This window comes from Mercenaria mercenaria, chromosome 2 (genome assembly GCF_021730395.1).
Source record: "Mercenaria mercenaria strain notata chromosome 2, MADL_Memer_1, whole genome shotgun sequence".
Lineage (NCBI taxonomy): Eukaryota > Metazoa > Mollusca > Bivalvia > Venerida > Veneridae > Mercenaria > Mercenaria mercenaria.
The window spans coordinates 107,071,580-107,089,373 of record NC_069362.1 but is presented as its reverse complement, the minus strand read 5'-3'; the positions used below and the strand labels follow the sequence as shown (position 1 = coordinate 107,089,373).

General features: G+C 36.1%; 1 protein-coding gene across 7 annotated transcripts in view; it reads right to left on the bottom strand.

Moving 5' to 3' along the window:
• Positions 1–17,794, bottom strand: part of LOC123564830 (probable RNA-binding protein 19) — a 120,418-nt gene that overhangs the window by 39,116 nt on the left and 63,508 nt on the right. For 2 of the 7 annotated variants that reach the window (XM_045358687.2, XM_045358686.2), the window contains exons 12-14: positions 11,715–11,818; positions 11,162–11,195; positions 8,843–9,005 (exon numbers count right to left, since the gene is read on the bottom strand). The exons of 2 other annotated variants lie outside the window; for them this stretch is intronic. In XM_045358687.2, coding sequence (XP_045214622.2) covers positions 11,184–11,195; positions 11,715–11,818 — 116 coding nt within the window. In that variant the 3' untranslated portion in view covers positions 8,843–9,005; positions 11,162–11,183. Of the gene's footprint in view, positions 1–6,990; positions 8,432–8,842; positions 9,006–11,161; positions 11,196–11,714; positions 11,819–17,794 lie in introns of those variants that run through there. 3 more of the 7 variants (XR_008369988.1, XM_053537445.1, XR_006689046.2) reach the window with 2 other exon arrangements.

The following is a 17,794-nucleotide window of genomic DNA, read 5'->3' as shown; positions in this document are numbered from 1 at the left end:
TAATGGAAGCTTTACATACTTATTAAGTGATTGGCATATACACAACGTATTCATTTGTTTAAAGCGTGGATCATCGTACGTAATAAGGCCAAAAAATGTTTGATTCAGGTAACCCGATCCTACCTTAGGCTAGCAAAACCCGCCGATCCTAGCCGCGGTTTTATTTCACGATTTTGTCAGTATAATCATGAACATATTTAACTAATTCAGTGTTTTAGCTTCAAAATGATACAAAAAATCAAAACGATTATAATTTAGACCGTCGCAATTTTATCTAAAAATAGCAGGTCGTCCCAGTTAAACACGTGACGCGCTGTTGTATTACCGCCGCCATTTTGAAAAGTTTCAATCGTAGTGTAAAAATCGTCGTGTTAAAAGCAAATAAGGCAGACTTAAACCTCCTTCAACATGAAGTTATGCACCAATCGTATGTTATTTCTTGATTTTAATATAAAGTACTTCAAAATTTAATTCGAATACGGCCGATTGCGGATGAAACCGATTCTGCGGATGGTCTAAAACGTCGTACAAAATATTGTGAAAAGATCAACACTATCTACAAGTTTGGTATTGTTTTCGAAAAAAAAATTCTACAACTTGTTACATAAAACAGGCGCCAATAAAAATGAACAAAAGATAAAAAGATATCACATTGACGCCTGATACAAACTGTTAATCCGTAGCGATGACCCCAGGTAATTATGCACTGCAATTTTCTTGTTAATTGGACATCTTTTGACATGCATCTGAGACATTGACGCCTGTTGCAAACTGTTAATCCGTAACGATGGCCCCTGCCAATTATGCATTGCTATTTTCTTGTTAATTGGGCATCTTTTGATACGCGATAAACAAACATGACATGGTTTTATTATGTAGAATTAGCATGCTCATATTGCCCAAAATCAATGATACTTATTTTGAAAAAAAAAACAAACAATAATTTACGAATATTCGAATTTGATTTTCATATTCGAATATTCGTCCGATTTTCGAATATTCGAATATTCGTTCCCATCCCTAGATATGACCTTTGACTCCTAAGTGTGACCTTGACCTTGAAGCGAGACATCCAAAACATGCGCTCTGCACGTCGTCTCAGTGTGGTGAACATTTGTGTAAAATTTCCTTGAAATCCTTCAAGGGGTTCAAGAGTTACAGAGCGGACACGAAATTGCTAACGGACGGACAGACGGACACCAGCGTCATAACATAATACGTCCCTTCGGGCGTATAATAAATCATTGGCTAAACTTTTTGTAATAGCAGCAAATATTTATACAGTGTTTAGCAATACATGCATTACGTCTTATTTTAAACCAATGGCACATACATTTGTAGTACGTTAATACAGATAAACATGTTACTTTATTTTTACCTAAACTATATGTAGTAACTTGTTTTCAAATACGAAAGTCAGATCTAGAAATGAAAAAGTAAGGCATGCATCCATAGTTTAGTTTAAGGAATCTAAATATAACAAATAGAATGTTTTACTTCATTTATAGATGAAACTCAAAATCAATGCCCTATTATAACAAGAGGACCATGATGGTCCTGAATCGCTCACCTATCCCCACATGACCCAGTGTTCAACTGAGTATGACGTCGTTATTTCTATTATTTGACATAGTGACCTAGTTTTTGAGCACATGTGACCTAGATATCATCAAGATAAAAAATTCTGACCAATTTTTAATGAAGATCCATTGAAAAATATGGCCTCTAGAGAGGTCACAAGCTTTTTCTATTGTTTTGACCTAATGACCTAGTTTTTGAAGGCACGTGACCCACTTTTAAACTTGACCTAGATATCATCAAGGTGAACATTATCACCAATTTTCATGAAGATCTCGTGAAAAATATGGCCTCTAGAGAGGTCACAAGGTTTTTCTATTTTTCGACCTACTGACCTAGTTTTTGACCGCACATGACCCAGTTACGAACCTGACCTAGATATCATCAAGATGAACATTCTGACCAATTTTCATGAAGATCCATTGAGAAATATGGCCTCTAGAGAGGTCACAAGGTTTTTCTATTTTTAGATCTACTGACCTAGATTTTGACCGCACATGACCCAGTTTCGAACTTGACCTAGATAACATCAAGGTGAACATTCTGACCAATATTCATGAAGATCTCATGAAAAATATGGCCTCTAGAGAGGTCACAAGGTTTTTCTATTTTTAGATCTACTGACCTAGTTTTTAACCCCATGTGACCCAGTTTCGAACTTGACCTAGATATCATCAAGATGAACATTCTGACCAATTTTCATGAAGATCCATTGAGAAATATGGCCTCTAGAGAGGTCACAAGGTTTTTCTATTTTTAGACCTAATGACCTAGTTTTTGACCCTACGTGACCCAGTTTCAAACTTGACCTAGATATCATCAAGATAAACATTCTGACCAATATTCATGAAGATCTCATGAAAAATATGGCCTCTAGAGAGGTCACAAGGTTTTTCTATTTTTAGATCTACTGACCTAGTTTTTAACCCCACGTGACCCAGTTTCGAACTTGACCTAGATATCATCAAGATGAACATTCTGACCAATTTTCATGAAGATCCATTGAGAAATATGGCCTCTAGAGAGGTCACAAGGTTTTTTTATTATTTGACCTACTGACCTAGTTTTTGACGGAACATGACCCAGTTTCGTACTTGACCTAGATATCATCAAGATAAACATTCTGACCAACTTTCATGAAGATCCATTGAAAAGTATGGCCTCTAGAGAGGTCACAAGGTTTTTCTATTTTTAGACCTACTGACCTAGTTTTGGTCCGCATGTGACCCAGTTTCGAACTTGACCTAGATATCATCAAGGTGAACATTCTGACCAACTTTCATAAAGATCCCATGAAAAATGTGACCTCTAGAGTGGTCACAAGCAAAAGTGTACGGACGCACGGACGGACGACGGATCACAAAAGCTGCGCGATCACAAAAGCTCACCTTGTCACAAAGTGACATGTGAGCTAAAAAAAAGCTTGATAATGACGTATGTAGTTTTGGAATTTTCAATACCATTAAATGAATACGCTTTAAAATGTACCTTCAACTAGCATAGTGTGCCTATATATGTAGGCTTTAACTTCATATAGTTTTTATACTTTCAACACTACAAGTTGTATTAAACTAGAAAAAATATTTTTCACAAGATTGAAAGATTATAAAAGTGATAGTTGTAAGATTTTGACCAATGATGCATTTATATTTATCAAATTCTAAAATTGCCTGTACAACTAACATATGTCGTTTTCGTGTAAACTTCATATTTCTGGCATTTATTGCATCTATTCAATGATAGTAATTCTATCATTTTTGCATCCATAAAGCACAGAACACATTCCGAATTTAAAATATCGGTAACGTATCTGGTTTCAATGTCTAAATTCTTCTTCCTTTGCCATTTTGTTTACCTAAGAATGTCATGTTAGTGAACTGCGTATGGGCATTTCTCCAGTTTCTGTAAGGGAAAATAAAACAAGAGCTGTCTGATGACAGCGCGCACGACTATTCGAAGAATTGATTGTAGAATGGGGTCAAAATATTTCCACAGATATTCAAACAAAAGAAATAAATAGATTAGACAAACAATGTTCTTGTATTTCTTTGATTTCGATAAGTCTTGCACTAAATGGAAACGTATGAACCAATTTCAAAGTCCAAAAATGGCCATAATTCAGTCAAAATAGTTATGTACTCTTGCCTACAGATGGAAATCACAATGATAAACAACTGTTCAAAGTTTAAAAGCCATATGTCAAATAGTTTTGACAAAACGTGGACTTGTATGAAAACAGAACCAATTTCAAAGTCCAAAAAAGGCCATAATTCAGCCAAAATAGATGACAGAGTTATGTACTCTTTCCCACAGATAGAGACTATTATACTAAACAAGTGATAAAAGTTTCAAAGCCATATGTCAAACACTTTACAAAAAATATAAACTGGTACGGAAAACTTAACCAAGATTTCTAAGTCCTAAAGGGAAATAATTCAGCCAAAATCCTTGATGGAGTTATGTACTCTTGCCTATAACTGGATATGGTGATGGTAAACAGGTGTTGAAAGTTTCAAAGCTTTATCTCAAAAGACTTTGTCAAAATATGAACTGGTACGAAATATTAACCCAGATTTCTAAGTCAAAAAGGGCCATAATTCAGCCAAAATCCTTGATGGAGTTATGTGCTCTTGCCTATAACTGGACATGGTGATGGTAAACAAGAGTTGAAAGTTTCAAAGCTTTATCTCAAAAGACTTTGTCAAAATATGAACTGGTACGAAAAACTTAACCATGATTTCTAAGTCAAAAGGGGCCATAATTAAGCCAAAATCCTTGATGGAGTTATGTGCTCTTGCCTATAACTGGCCATGGTGGTGGTAAACAAGTGTTGAAAGTTTCAAAGCTTTATCTAAAAAGACTTTGTCAAAATGTGGACTGGTACGAATAACTTATCCAAGGTATGACGCCGACGCTGTGGTGAGTAGGATAGCTCTACTTATTCTTCGAATAGTCGAGCTAAAAATCGATTGCTGACTGTGAAGTGAAATCATTCAGGCATCATTCAGTAGTGTATATGGATTTTGTTATCATAAGATACGGTTTATCAAAATTTAAAATCATATCATAAATGCTGTTTGCTATGGGCCATTATAAATAAGTAATACTTTATTTTCAAACTTCAATAGACTTAAATATCTTTACAATGTCTTATAAAGATAATTATGATTTTCACATTTGTTTCACTTCCTAGCACATGTAATTTAACAAATAAAGGTAACGTATATGATTAATGCTTTGGCGACAATACATATTTAAATGCACGGACAATGAAACAGTATATATCAATATATGCGGTGTATTTTAACCAACGCTAAAGTCTTAAAAAGTAAAGTTAGTTGAAAATATCACAATAAATTGCAGTGACTGAAAAATAAGAATTACTTGTTAAACTTTACAATTGATGGCACAGTGATTTCACTATTTTCAGCACTATTATGTTTATTAGATTGATAATTATGTAATGCACTGCTTTCTTTATTATAAAGTTTGGTAAGTCATGCATTAAGACATTTTAAAAAATAATACCAAAAGATTCATAATACAGTGTACAAGTTTATTCAAGATTGTTGAGCAACACAAAATAAGAAAATTTTACACTCTTATGTGGAATAAGTTTACATGTCTATACAAAGCTTCCCTAAAAATACTACAAAATGTCAAGTATAGGTCCACAATGATGTAAAGCAGGAACTAGTTTACTCAAATATAACAATGGAAAAAAAAGGATTTTTTCTTTCAGCTGTTATGTGACAAGCTCGAAAGTGCTTCTGTTTGTTTTGTTTTGTTGGGTTTAACGTCGCACCGACACAATTACAGGTTTAATGGTGGAGGAAGACCCCAGGTGCCCCTCCGTACATTATTTCATCACGAGCGGGCACCTGGGTAGAACCACCGACCTTCCGTAAGCCAGCTGGATGGCTTCCTCACATGAAGAATTCAACGCCCCGAGTGAGGCTCGAACCCACATCGATGAGGGGCAAGTGATTTGAAGTCAGCAACCTTAACCACTCGGCCACGGAGGCCCCCCGAAAGTGCTTCTGGATTACCTATTAAGTATGTTTATTCCTTTAATGAATTGCATCACTAAAACACTTGAAAAGACTCACTATTATGTAGAAGACTGGAATTACTTGCCAAATACACCATTTACTAAATTTAATGGACACAATGTGACCATTCAGACATGAATCCCTAGAACATTGTAGAAAACAGGTATTAACATTTACAAGTCGAATGAGAAGCAAACTACATGATTGCAGTGCATTTTCAGTCGATTCCTACCAACAACAAACCTGTTGAAATGCATAAAATGTATGTTTTTGGAATTTGGGACTCAATGTGACCACACTTTTTCAAGAGAAAAGTCACCGCTTCGAAAATCTCTGCAAGGTAAATGGAAAAACAGCAACACTCACATAGCAACATGATACATCCTTGGAACCGGAAAGTTGTTGACTGGAACATGGTCGGTAAAATATATTCAAATGTAATGAGAAATTGCATAAAAATACAAACAAGAGGGCCATGATGGCCCTATATCGCTCACCTGAGTAGAGTTGCTTGCTTGAACAAATTTCTTAGCTAAAGCTTTAAGATCTAGGCCTTCTGGTTTATTTTTAGCAAATTTATGAAGATTTCTCTATGCACAATCAAGTAACCCTGGGACTGGGTCAATTTGACCCTGGGAGGGGGGGGGGGGGGGTCAAAATTTGAGCAAATTTTGTAGAGGTCCACTAGGCAATGCTACATGTCAAATATCTAAGCAGTCTAGGCCTTCTGGGTTTTTTTTAAGAAAATTTTGAAGATTTTTCTATGTACAATCAAGTAACCCTATGGAGCGGAGCAAATTTGATCCCGGGGGTCATGATTTGAACAAATTTTGTAGAAGTCTACTAGGCAATGCTACATGTCAAATATCTAAGACCTAAGCCTTCTGGTTTATTTTTAGAAAATTTTTGAAGATTTTCATATGTAAAATCAAGTGACCCCTGGGGTGGGGGTCAATTTTGACCCAGAGGTCATGATTTGAACAACTTTAGTAGAGGTCCACTAGGCAATGCTACATGTCAAATATCTAAGCTCCAGGGCTTATGCTTTTTGAGAAGAAGATTTTTTAAGATTTTCCTATGTACAATCAAGTAACCCCTGGGGCGGGGTCAATTTTGACCCCGGGGTCATGATTTGAACAAATTTGGTAGAGGTCCACTAGGCAATGCTTCACACCAAATATCTAAGCTCTAGGGCTTCTGGTTTTTGAGAAGAAGATTTTTTAAGATTTTCCTATGTAAAATCAAGTGACCCCTGGGGTGGGGTCAATTTTGACCCGGGGGTCATGATTTAAACAAATTTTGTAGAGGTCAACTAGGCAATGCTACATGTTAAATATCTAAGCTCTAGGCTTTTTGGTTTATTTTTAGAAATTTTTTGAAGATTTTCATATGTAAAATCAAGTGACCCCTGGGGTGGGGGTCAATTTTGACCCAGAGGTCATGATTTGAATAACTTTAGTAGAGGTCCACTAGGCAATGCTACATGTCAAATATCTAAGCTCTAGGGCTTCTGGTTTTTGAGAAGAAGATTTTTTAAGATTTTCCTATGTAAAATCAAGTGGTCCCTGGGGCGGGGTCAATTTTGACCCAGGGGTCATGATTTGAACAAACTTGGTAGAGGTCCACTAGGCAATGCTTCACACCAAATATCTAAGCTCTAGGGCTTCTGGTTTTTGAGAAGAAGATTTTTTAAGTTTTTCCTTTCGGCTGCCATGGCAACCAGAGTTCTCTATGGAATTCAATTCTTTGAACAATTTTGAAAGGGGGCCACCCAAGGATCATTCCTGTGAAGTTTGGTGTAATTCTGCCCAATGGTTTTCAAGAAGAAGATTTTTTTACAAATTGTTGATGCACGACGGACATCAAGCGGTCACAATAGCTCACCTTGTCACTTCGTGACAGGTGAGCTAAAAAACCTTCTTAATCAAAATATCACCAGAAAACAGAGCCAATTTTACTGTACACTATTGTTAAACCGCACGATTAAGTGTGGCTTAATTAGGAAAAAGGTCATTTTTGCAGTTCCACTGTCTGAATATTGACGATAAGAGATTCAAAACCATACTTGCACTCACGTTGTATAAAATCTTTGGCACAAGGTCCTACTTGGTACAGAGTAATAAGGATTTCTAGCACTTTTTAGAGCAACCTTCTGCTAAATACTCGACGATAAAAGAGAATATACGTAAATATACTTAGGCCAACTAAACAGATGTATAGTGAGTCATGGGTGACACTGAAGTACTAAATAGTACTTAAGATATCCTCTGCTCCAGAATAAGAACATACATTTCCTTCTTGCATCAAGAATATGCCTTTTTTCTGAAACTTTAAAATACTGATATGCTCTTGTGATACATGTGCTTCGCTTCACGTAACGTTGATCATGTTAGGGAAAATAATCAAGAACCGGAACTTCAGATACTATACAGACAACGATTCAACAATTTTTGCAAAAATAATTTTATTTTACTACCAGTAAAGTAAACGAAACTTAACATGTAAGGTAACAGAGTGCTCCCACAACTCAAACAAAAATTTCCCTGATGCTTCCCAGACAACAGGTGTTTTCCCTGACATTTTTCTGGTATCTAACATAAAAATGTAAACCAACTAATTATTCTTCAGAAACAAATTCTGGTATGATGGACTCCATCCATTCCTACATCCAGTCTTGTGTGGATTAGTCACACTGGTATTGTTTGATGTTGGAGGAAGACCTCCAGGTGCCTCTCCACTGTTTCAGGCATGTGCAGGCACGTGGGTAGACTTTCAGTGAACCAGCTGGATGGATTCCTACCCTGAAAAATTCAACACCTTGAGGGATTGGTTTTGAATCCACAGCAGTAAGGGGTAAGAGGCAATAACCACACAGCCAGGATGGGCTCTACCAGCCTTTCAGAAAAACTTGCCTGAAAAACCTACTTCTATGATATCTACCTAACATTGCCCCTATTTCAAAACGTCCCAGACAATTTTTGAATTACCCGACAATTTTCTGACCCTAACTGTATTACTTCCTCAGCATGTGACAACCACCGTAACAGTGAAATTATTAGGTATGTAATTCAAAATCATGCAATATGTAAAACTGAACAAGTAAGTATTAAAGGTTTAACATCATACAAACTATAATCAACTAATCAATGTTTTCTTGATTTTGATAAACTATGAACTACATCTGAAACAGTTTTTTCTCCCTCATCTAAACATTTTGCGATAAAGAACTACTTGTTTTTCTACATTTATGCTTGCTCCTTAGGCCTGTTCTTGTAACTAACATATTTTCTCTGCTGTACCAAAAGCAATGGAAATTGTCAAAGACTATGACCTCTTCATTGCCAGTTTTTTCTTCTTCTTTTTTTCCACCATAAACTGCAATAAATAAACAAAATATGAGTTAAAGTTACAAATGACATATATTATGCTGCAAATTTAACATTTCAAGTACAACTGAAACTAGATTGGTCAACATAGGACACTGGTGACCCTACTGTCACTGTACAAAATTTAATGATTTTTGTCTTTTTTGTTTTCGCTAGGTTTAGAGCCAACAGGCAATTTAGGTCATTTGGCAACTTTTCCAGCTTTGAACAGAGGAGGAAGAACCCACGGTGGAATTTCCAACCTTCTGTAACCTAGCTTGATGGCTTCCACAAAAGAATAACTTTAAATCCCCTTGTTTGGTTTGGAACCCAAAGCGGGGAGGGTCAAGTGATTGCTTTTACAGACAATGCAAGACTCCATAAACTTGAACATAAACTTTGAGTGGGTTGCCAGTCTAGGGTTGGGGTATGGATACTAGAAAACATCATTTTTATTCTTTTTATGTGGTTGGGAGTGATTGTAAATTCTAAATAAAACCCCAGGTGCACTGTGAACTTCACATGCTAAATAATATTCCCTATATGTTTCATGATTTTAGGTCAAATACTTTTCGAGATATACAGTCAAGACTGCCTTAACAACCCCCTGAATTTAGCGACTCCCTGTCATATACAACCCTTTTTTATGCTCCAGACGCAATTTACTATTAAAAGAGTCTGAATTAAGCAACCCCCTGCCTTACGCGACAAACAACTGTGAAATCAGGCTCCCGAATCGATATTTAGACCGTTTTCAGCGACTTTGAGATGCTCCCTCGCAAGATTTTACACGAGAGAGTTACCGTTCTTTATCTCGCGTGAAGTTGTTTGAGACAAGAACTTATTGGTTATAACACACTAAATAGTTGTTGTTCTTTGTTCTATATAAAACTGACCTATTTCCAATGACCGCAGCACGCATCAGGACTCATTTTAAATGTCTGTAACTTACATTTTCTTGAAGAATATTGTCAGTGCTAACTAAAGAGCAAGAGAAAAGTGGGGGTCATGTTTGATGCAAGAAAAATAATTTCAGTCAAACACACAAACTGCAAAATCAGCTAAAAAATGAGACCCCAAATTATACTGGTGGTGTATGATCTAAGTTTCCATGAAAAATTTTGTCATGTTGTTATTTCATTATGAAAATGCTACCTACATGTCAAGCATAGATCTGTCATGTGATTTTAGCAAAAAAATTGCAAAGAAAATAAGGAAAATAGCTCCGCAGAGCAAAAAAACTGAGAACTATTTATATCCGCCATTATGCGACTACCATTTTTTTTTGCGCCATTTTTCTATTTAGTGTCTGTATGCCTATTTGTTTACAAAAAATGGCCGATGAAAAACATAAAAAAGAACTGTTTTGACATTAGAACAGCATGTTAAGGCACTTGAATTGCTCGATTAGGGAAAACCAGCGTATAAAGTCTGAAGAATTCGCAGTCGGTGCATAAATTAACTTTATTCCTGGTGAAACAAAAATATGGCGGTATTTAACAGGAAACGAAGAAGTAAACACAGATTAAAGATGCAGTCAATATTCGAATAAATGTCAATGAACAATTAGTACACAAAAATATGAATATCATAAATCTCAGTGTGTAAAATAGTTCAAATGGAACATTTATATTTTACTGCTCCCCTTTATTTTCTTGCCAGATCATGAGCTTAAATTTGTTTTATCAACATCAATATGCAATTAAAGAAATAGTATTTAATCATTTTCCACTCCTACCTTAAAAGAGGCCAATATACAAGTATCCGATATTCATGTAATTGGAAAAATATATGAAACCAGCGTCATCCTGTTAAGTGAGACTGTTTTAAGAGACTCCCTGTCATATGTGACCTTTTTCGCTGCTTCCCAAAGTCCGTCTCTTAAAACAGTCTCGACTGTATGCAACTCTAACTTTTATTTCCCAAGTGCATATTCTTTCTAAGTAAAGGGCACTACTTTATATGCTGACTATGTCAAATATGTTTTGATATATGCAGGACACAATTTTGTTCATACAGATGGGCTCCAGCTGGCTAATCTAAGTATCTTCCCTCCCCCTCCCGCAAAATTTGAGGGGTGGGGGCAAAGAAACTTAAACAAAATGTTGATTGTGCATCTTGCAAAATACAGGAAACTGAAATCTTTAAGGAGAGAAAATGTCTTACCAGCATTAAATGTCCCACCAACTCAGCTGAAGAACTGAAAACAGAGGAGATACACTAAATGCAAGTGCTTCTGTACATTGACATAGTTTGTAAGAAATCACAATATTCATTATCATTTGGACAATTCACCCTCATGAAGTTTTAATAAAAGTTACATAGTACTGAATACATGACCACTACTATCATATAGTATGAAGTGAAATCAACATCTTGTTTGATGGCATTTGAGACCCATTGGACTACAATCGAGTGATATCATATCATATCTGATGGTAGTCAAGTCCTGTGGACTACAGTCATATGAAATCAACATCATGTTTGATCGCAGTTGAGACCCATGGACTACAGTCAAGTGAAATCAACATCATGTTTGATGGCATTTGAGCCCCACTGACTAGTCAAGTAAAATCAACATCTTATGTGAAGGCTATTGAGCCCTAAGGACAACAGTGTAACAGTATAACTCTGCACATGAAAATTAACAATAATACAATCACCACAAGTATTACCCAATTAACAGCATTAAGCTGTATCCCTATTTTTTATTACTTACTGCTGTGTATTCCCCTAGAGCCCTCTGGTATTTTTCTGTGTTGTGCGCTTTAAATTTGTACCCCAGTTTCTGAAATGGTGGTACTTGCTTCCAATCTTGTAATGCTGAAATAAGATGAAATTTTTCAACATTAAAGTGATGAAATATAAGAAGTGCAAAACTCTGTACTATGTTAATATTCTAAAGTAATTTCTTAAAATCTCTCTCAGCCTAAAATATTTAATAAGTCAGCCCAACATGTTTTACAAGAGGTCTAAAAACCCTAAAATGTTCACCTGGCATCAACTTTTTGACCTTGAATATAAGTATGATGCAATGAATCATAAATGGTAACAAATGTGTTTAGAATTAAAAACATAACCTTAATGAAGATATCCCAAGGAAAAAATCTTGTAAAGCTATTTCTGCTTTTTACCTGTATTGGCCTCTTAAATAGGGCTAGGAAGATTTCAATTTTTTTAAACCGATTAATCATTTGTATGAAATCGAATCAAACCGGTTAATCGGCCGCTATATTGAAAATGCCTGTTTTCTTTCCTGACGACCGTATCAAGTTACCTCCAGCAGCTGTTTGTTTGTTTGTTTTGGGTTTATAACGCCGTTTTTCAACAGTATTTCAGTCATGTAACGGCGGGCAGTTAACCTAACCAGTGTTCCTGGATTCTGTACCAGTACAAACCTGTTCTCCGCAAGTAACTGCCAACTTCCCCACATGAATTGTCAGAGGTGGAGGACTAATGATTTCAGACACAATGTCGTTTATCAAATAGTCAAGGAGAACATACGCCCCGCCCGAGGATCGAACTCGCGACCCCCGCGCTCCATAGACCAACGCTCTTACCTACTGAGCTAAGCAGCAGCTGACTTCATTAGGAACTTATGGTACAAACTTTATCATTTGCAAGCAGTGTAATGATTAATAAGTCATATTTTGGTGTATTTCATTTATCACGACAGGCAAAGTTTTAAAGCTATATGTTTTAGCGGAAATATACTGCGGGTCTATGTGCTGGTCAAAGAAATATATAAAAATAAATTAAGTACGATTTGTGATGTTTATTGTTTGAAAGCGATTACCGATTTTGCAAAATTGAAACCGATTTTACTTAGTAATTGAATCGGATCCGATTAACCGAGTAATCGTCCCAGTCCTACTCTTAAAGGCCTATTTGAAAAGAAATTAGCAGGACACTTTATAACAAGAGCTGTCCATAAGACAGCCAATGCTCGACTATTCGAATTATTGTCCCAGAAGCAGGAAAATATTACCCTATATGTTAAAATATCTGTAGAGTTTCAATTCAATATCTGCATTAGTTTTGGAGAAAGTAACTTGCATGTTAATCTTTATCCAGGATTTTCTATGTCCAAAAGGGGGCATAATTTGCCAAAAATACATGTCAGAGTTATGGGACTTGACCCAGTGAGGTTGGTAATTGATCTGGAAAAAGAAAAAATAAGTTTCAAATCTATATGCCTTTTACTAATAACTGTATGTACTTACACGCAAAACTTGAACCAGGATTTTCTAAGTCCAAAAGGGGGCATAATTTGGCCAAAATGCAGGTCAGAGTTATGGGACTTGATGCTATTAACTAGTTTTATAACCCAAAAGACACATGTGAAGTTTCAATTCAATATCTGCATTAGTTTTGGTAACTTGCATGTACAACTTTAACCAGGATTTTCTAAGTCCAAAAAGGGGGCATAATTTGCTCAAAATACATGTCAGAGTTATGGGACTTGACCCAGTGAGGTTGGTAATTGACCTAGACAAGAGGGCCATGATGGCTCTATATCGCTCACCTGTTATCATTGCACTTGAGGACAAGAAGGTCCTCAGAAAAAACATCTAAATTCAAAGGACAGGAACAACAAAGGGAAGAAATTTAACCAAAAAGAAAAAAAAATTCTTATAAGGTATAGATATGTCAAAATACACCTAAAAATTGGAGGTACCATCCATGTTGTACCACAGAAAAGTGGTCTCGGTTTTTCCCTACGGCCAATAATAAAAAAGTTACTAAAAATAAGCTATTTATAGTAACGTAAAAGGGAAGTAATTAAAAAAATAAATATTGTAAGTGAACAAAAGAAGGATCTGCCAAATAAATCTGTTGGCATAAATGAAATTTCAGACCAGTATCTTCATTAGTTACGGAGATATACCCATTTTAATTTGAAATAAAGGGAGGTAATTTGACATAAAATCAGTCCATAGTTATCTACCTTGATTGTCCAACTAATAACAATAATGAAATTTCAAATAAGTCCTATAGGACTTACTGATATAAATCCATTTTGATTACAATCAGGGGAGGTAATCAGATATAAAATTCTGGAACCTAAGACTGCATCTGATTTGTCATGGAATCCAAGATTTATTGTTGTTGAAGATATTTTGGAAGTTTGTATCAAATAAAACCATAAATGAAGTCTATATATGGCTGCAAAAGCCAAAATAGCCGATTTTGGACCTTTAAGGAGCCGTAACTCTGGAACCCATGATGGAATTTGGCCAGTTCAATAAAGGAAGCAAGATTTTGTAGTGATACAAGTTGTGTGCAAGTTTGGTTAAAATCAAATCATAAATGAAGCAACTATTGTACAGACAAGGTCAAAATAGCTAATTTTGGCCCTTTCAGGGGCCATAACTCTGGACCCCATTATGGGATCTGGCTGGTTCAAGAAAGGAAACGAGATCTTATGGTGACACAAGTTTTGTGCAAGTTTGATTAAATTCAAATCATAAATGAAGCTGCTATTGTGCAGACAAGGTCAAAATAGATAATTCTGGCCCTTTCAGGGGCCATAACTCTGGAACCCATAATGGAATCTCGCCAGTTCAAGAAAGGAACCAATATTTTATGGTGATACAAGTTGTGTGCAAGTTTGGTTAAAATAAAATCATAAATGAAGCTGCTATTTGCAGACAAGGTCAAAATAGCTAATTCTGGCCATTTCAGGGGCCATAACTCTGGAACCTATAATGGAATCTGGCCAGTTCAAGAAAGGAACCAAGATCTTATGGCGATACAAGTTGTGTGCCAGTTTGGTAAAAATCAAATCATAAATAAAGCTGCTATTGTGCAGACAAGGTCAAAATAGCTAATTTTGGCCCTTTCAGGGGCCATAACTCTGGAACCCATAATGGGATCTGGCCAGTTCAAGAAAGGAACCGTGATCTTATGGTGATACAAGTTGTGTGCAAGTTTGGTTAAAATAAAATCATAAATGAAACCACTATCGTGCTGACATGAAATTGTTGACGCACGCACGCACAGACGACGGACGAAGGGTGATCACAAAAGCTCACCTTGTCACTATGTGACAGGTGAGCTAAAAAAGAAAAAAATAAGTTTTAAAGCTATATGCCTTTAAATGAAAGCCATATGTACTTGCATGCAAAACTTTAACCAAGGTGTGACGCCGCCGCCGACGCCAGGGTCAGTGGAATAGCTAGACTTTCGCCTCGGGTGACATTTTGCCCTCGGGTAGACAATATCAATGTCACACAAGCTGCCATATGATATTTATATAAAATTACGGTCGAAATTACATATCTGATATCACCTGCCAAATATCAAGGCCCTAGCCATTATTGATTCAGAGAAGATTTTCAAAGCTTCTTATATATAAAAGCCTATAGTAAGTACATGTCAGACACAGGGGTGTGGCCATTTTTTTACCTTAGGGTAATGATTTGGACAAATATGGTAGAGAGTCAAACTCTTAAATCAAATGCCAAATATCAAAGCTCTAGAGAAAAGGATTTTTAAAGTCTGATAGCTAAAAACCTATTTTTAACCAAAAAGACCCATATGTTCAATGAACCGGAACCATTTGAACAACTTTGAAAGAGGGCTACCAAGAGATCATTTGTGTAAAGTTCCATCAAAATCCATTGGGTGGTTTTGGAGGAAATATTGTTTAAAGAAATTGTTGATGAAAAGTGACCACACCCTCTGGCGTCCATGTTTTTTGACGAATAAGAAAAATTTGAACAATGCTTGTAGAAGGTCACACAAGAACCATTTGTGTAAAATTATTTTAAAATCGGGCTAGCAGTTTCACAAAAGAAGATTTTTAAAGTTTCCACTATAAACATATAGGGAAAAGTGACCACGTCCCCCGGCGGCCATGTTTTTTTGACGAATCAAAATAATTTGAACAATCTTGGTACAGAGTCAAACAAGGACCATTTGTGTAAAATTATTTTAAAATCTGGCTAGCAGTTTCACACAAGAATATTTTTTCAATTTCCACTATATACAAACAGGGGAAAGTGACCACGCCTCCCTGGCGGCCACGTTTTTTGAGGAATAAGAAAAATTTGAACCATATTTGCAGAAGGTCACACAAGAACCATTTGCTTAAAACTATTTTAAAATTGGGGTAGCAGTTTCACACTAGAAGATTTTTGAAGTTTCCACTATATACATATAGGGAAAAGTGACCACACACTCTGGCGGCCATGTTTTTAGACGAATCAAAATAATTTGAACAATCTTGGTAGAGGATCACACAAGAACTTTCCACTATATACATATAGGGAAAAGAGACCACGTCCCACCTGGCAGCCATGTTTTTTGACGAATCAAAATAATTTGAACAATATTTGTAGAAGGTCACACAAGAACTTTCCACTATATACATATAGGGATAAGTGACCACACCCTCTGGCGGCCATGTTTTTTGATAAATCAAAATAGTCTGAACAATCTTGGTAGAGGGTCACACAAAGACCTTTTGTGTAAAATTATTGTTCAAAATTGGCCCAGCAGTTTCACACAAGAAGATTTTTTTAATTTCCACTATATATATATAGGGAAAAGTGACTACGCCCCCTGGCGGCCATGCTTTATGACAAATTTGTATAATTTGAATAATCTTGGTAGAGGGTGACATAAGGACCATTTGTGTGAAATTATTTCAAAATCGGACCATTGGTTTAGGAGATGTCATTTGAAGATTTTTCTATTTTTAGCTCTGGCGGCCCCTATGTGCAACCAAGCGGAACTGTCTGAACAATTTTGGTAGAGGACCATCCAAGGAATATTTATGCCAAGTTTCATCAAAATCCATTCCGTTGTTTTGGAGGAGATGTCTTTTAATCACAATTGTTGATGACGGACGGACGACGGACACAGCCGGATCACAATAGCTCACCCTGAGCATTGCTCAGGTGAGCTAAAAAATTAACTCATTAAACTGGTTAAAAACGTCTCACAAAATCTTTCATATATGTTGATTAATTGCAGATAGGCTTTAAGTGTGTACAGATATGGTCTATTTACCAAAGCTATAAGACTTTATAAGAGTAAGACATATTATTTGGCTAACCATTTCTTTGATCATAAATCACATACTGATTTTTTTAAAACTGAAAAAGCATGTACACTGTCTAACCCAGTCTATCTCCCTTTTGATAACTGCCCCCAATTTCGACACATTCACAGATCACCAAATTTATGGAAAACTATGATAACAGCTGCTTTGTTCAATTAAAAATTTTAGCACTCTGATTACTTCTGCAAATGTGGCGGTGTTTGATATTGAGCTGTCTTTCAAGTGTCATCCAGTTCTAGGTTGCTACTTTCACTTTCGAAACAAAAAGGAATGACAATAAGATGACATACTTTCTGCAGAGCGATATATTAAATGTATTCTAATTCTATATAAGTTAGTTTTTTGGTAAATTTTACAACGCCTTAGAACTGCAGCAATGTCCATTTTCATGTAAAAACATTAATCTAACTAGATGCCCATGGGGAACATGTCAAGCCCGCCAGCTGTCAAAAGGACTGACAGTTATGATACTGTTAAAAGAATGCTTTCGAGAATGCTTTATGAAATTTGTCAGATGTCAACATCGATGCCGACGAGAGTACAATAGCCCTCCTTATAATTCAAACAGTTAAGCTCTGAAATTTTCCAACTGTATTAAAACCATATTTGACCTTTAAACTCAAAGTGTGACCTTAACCTTTAAGATATTGACATGGGTGTTGCGACACGCCGTCTCATGGTGGTGAAAAATTGTGCCAAGTTATTTTAAAATCCCACAATCAATGACAAAT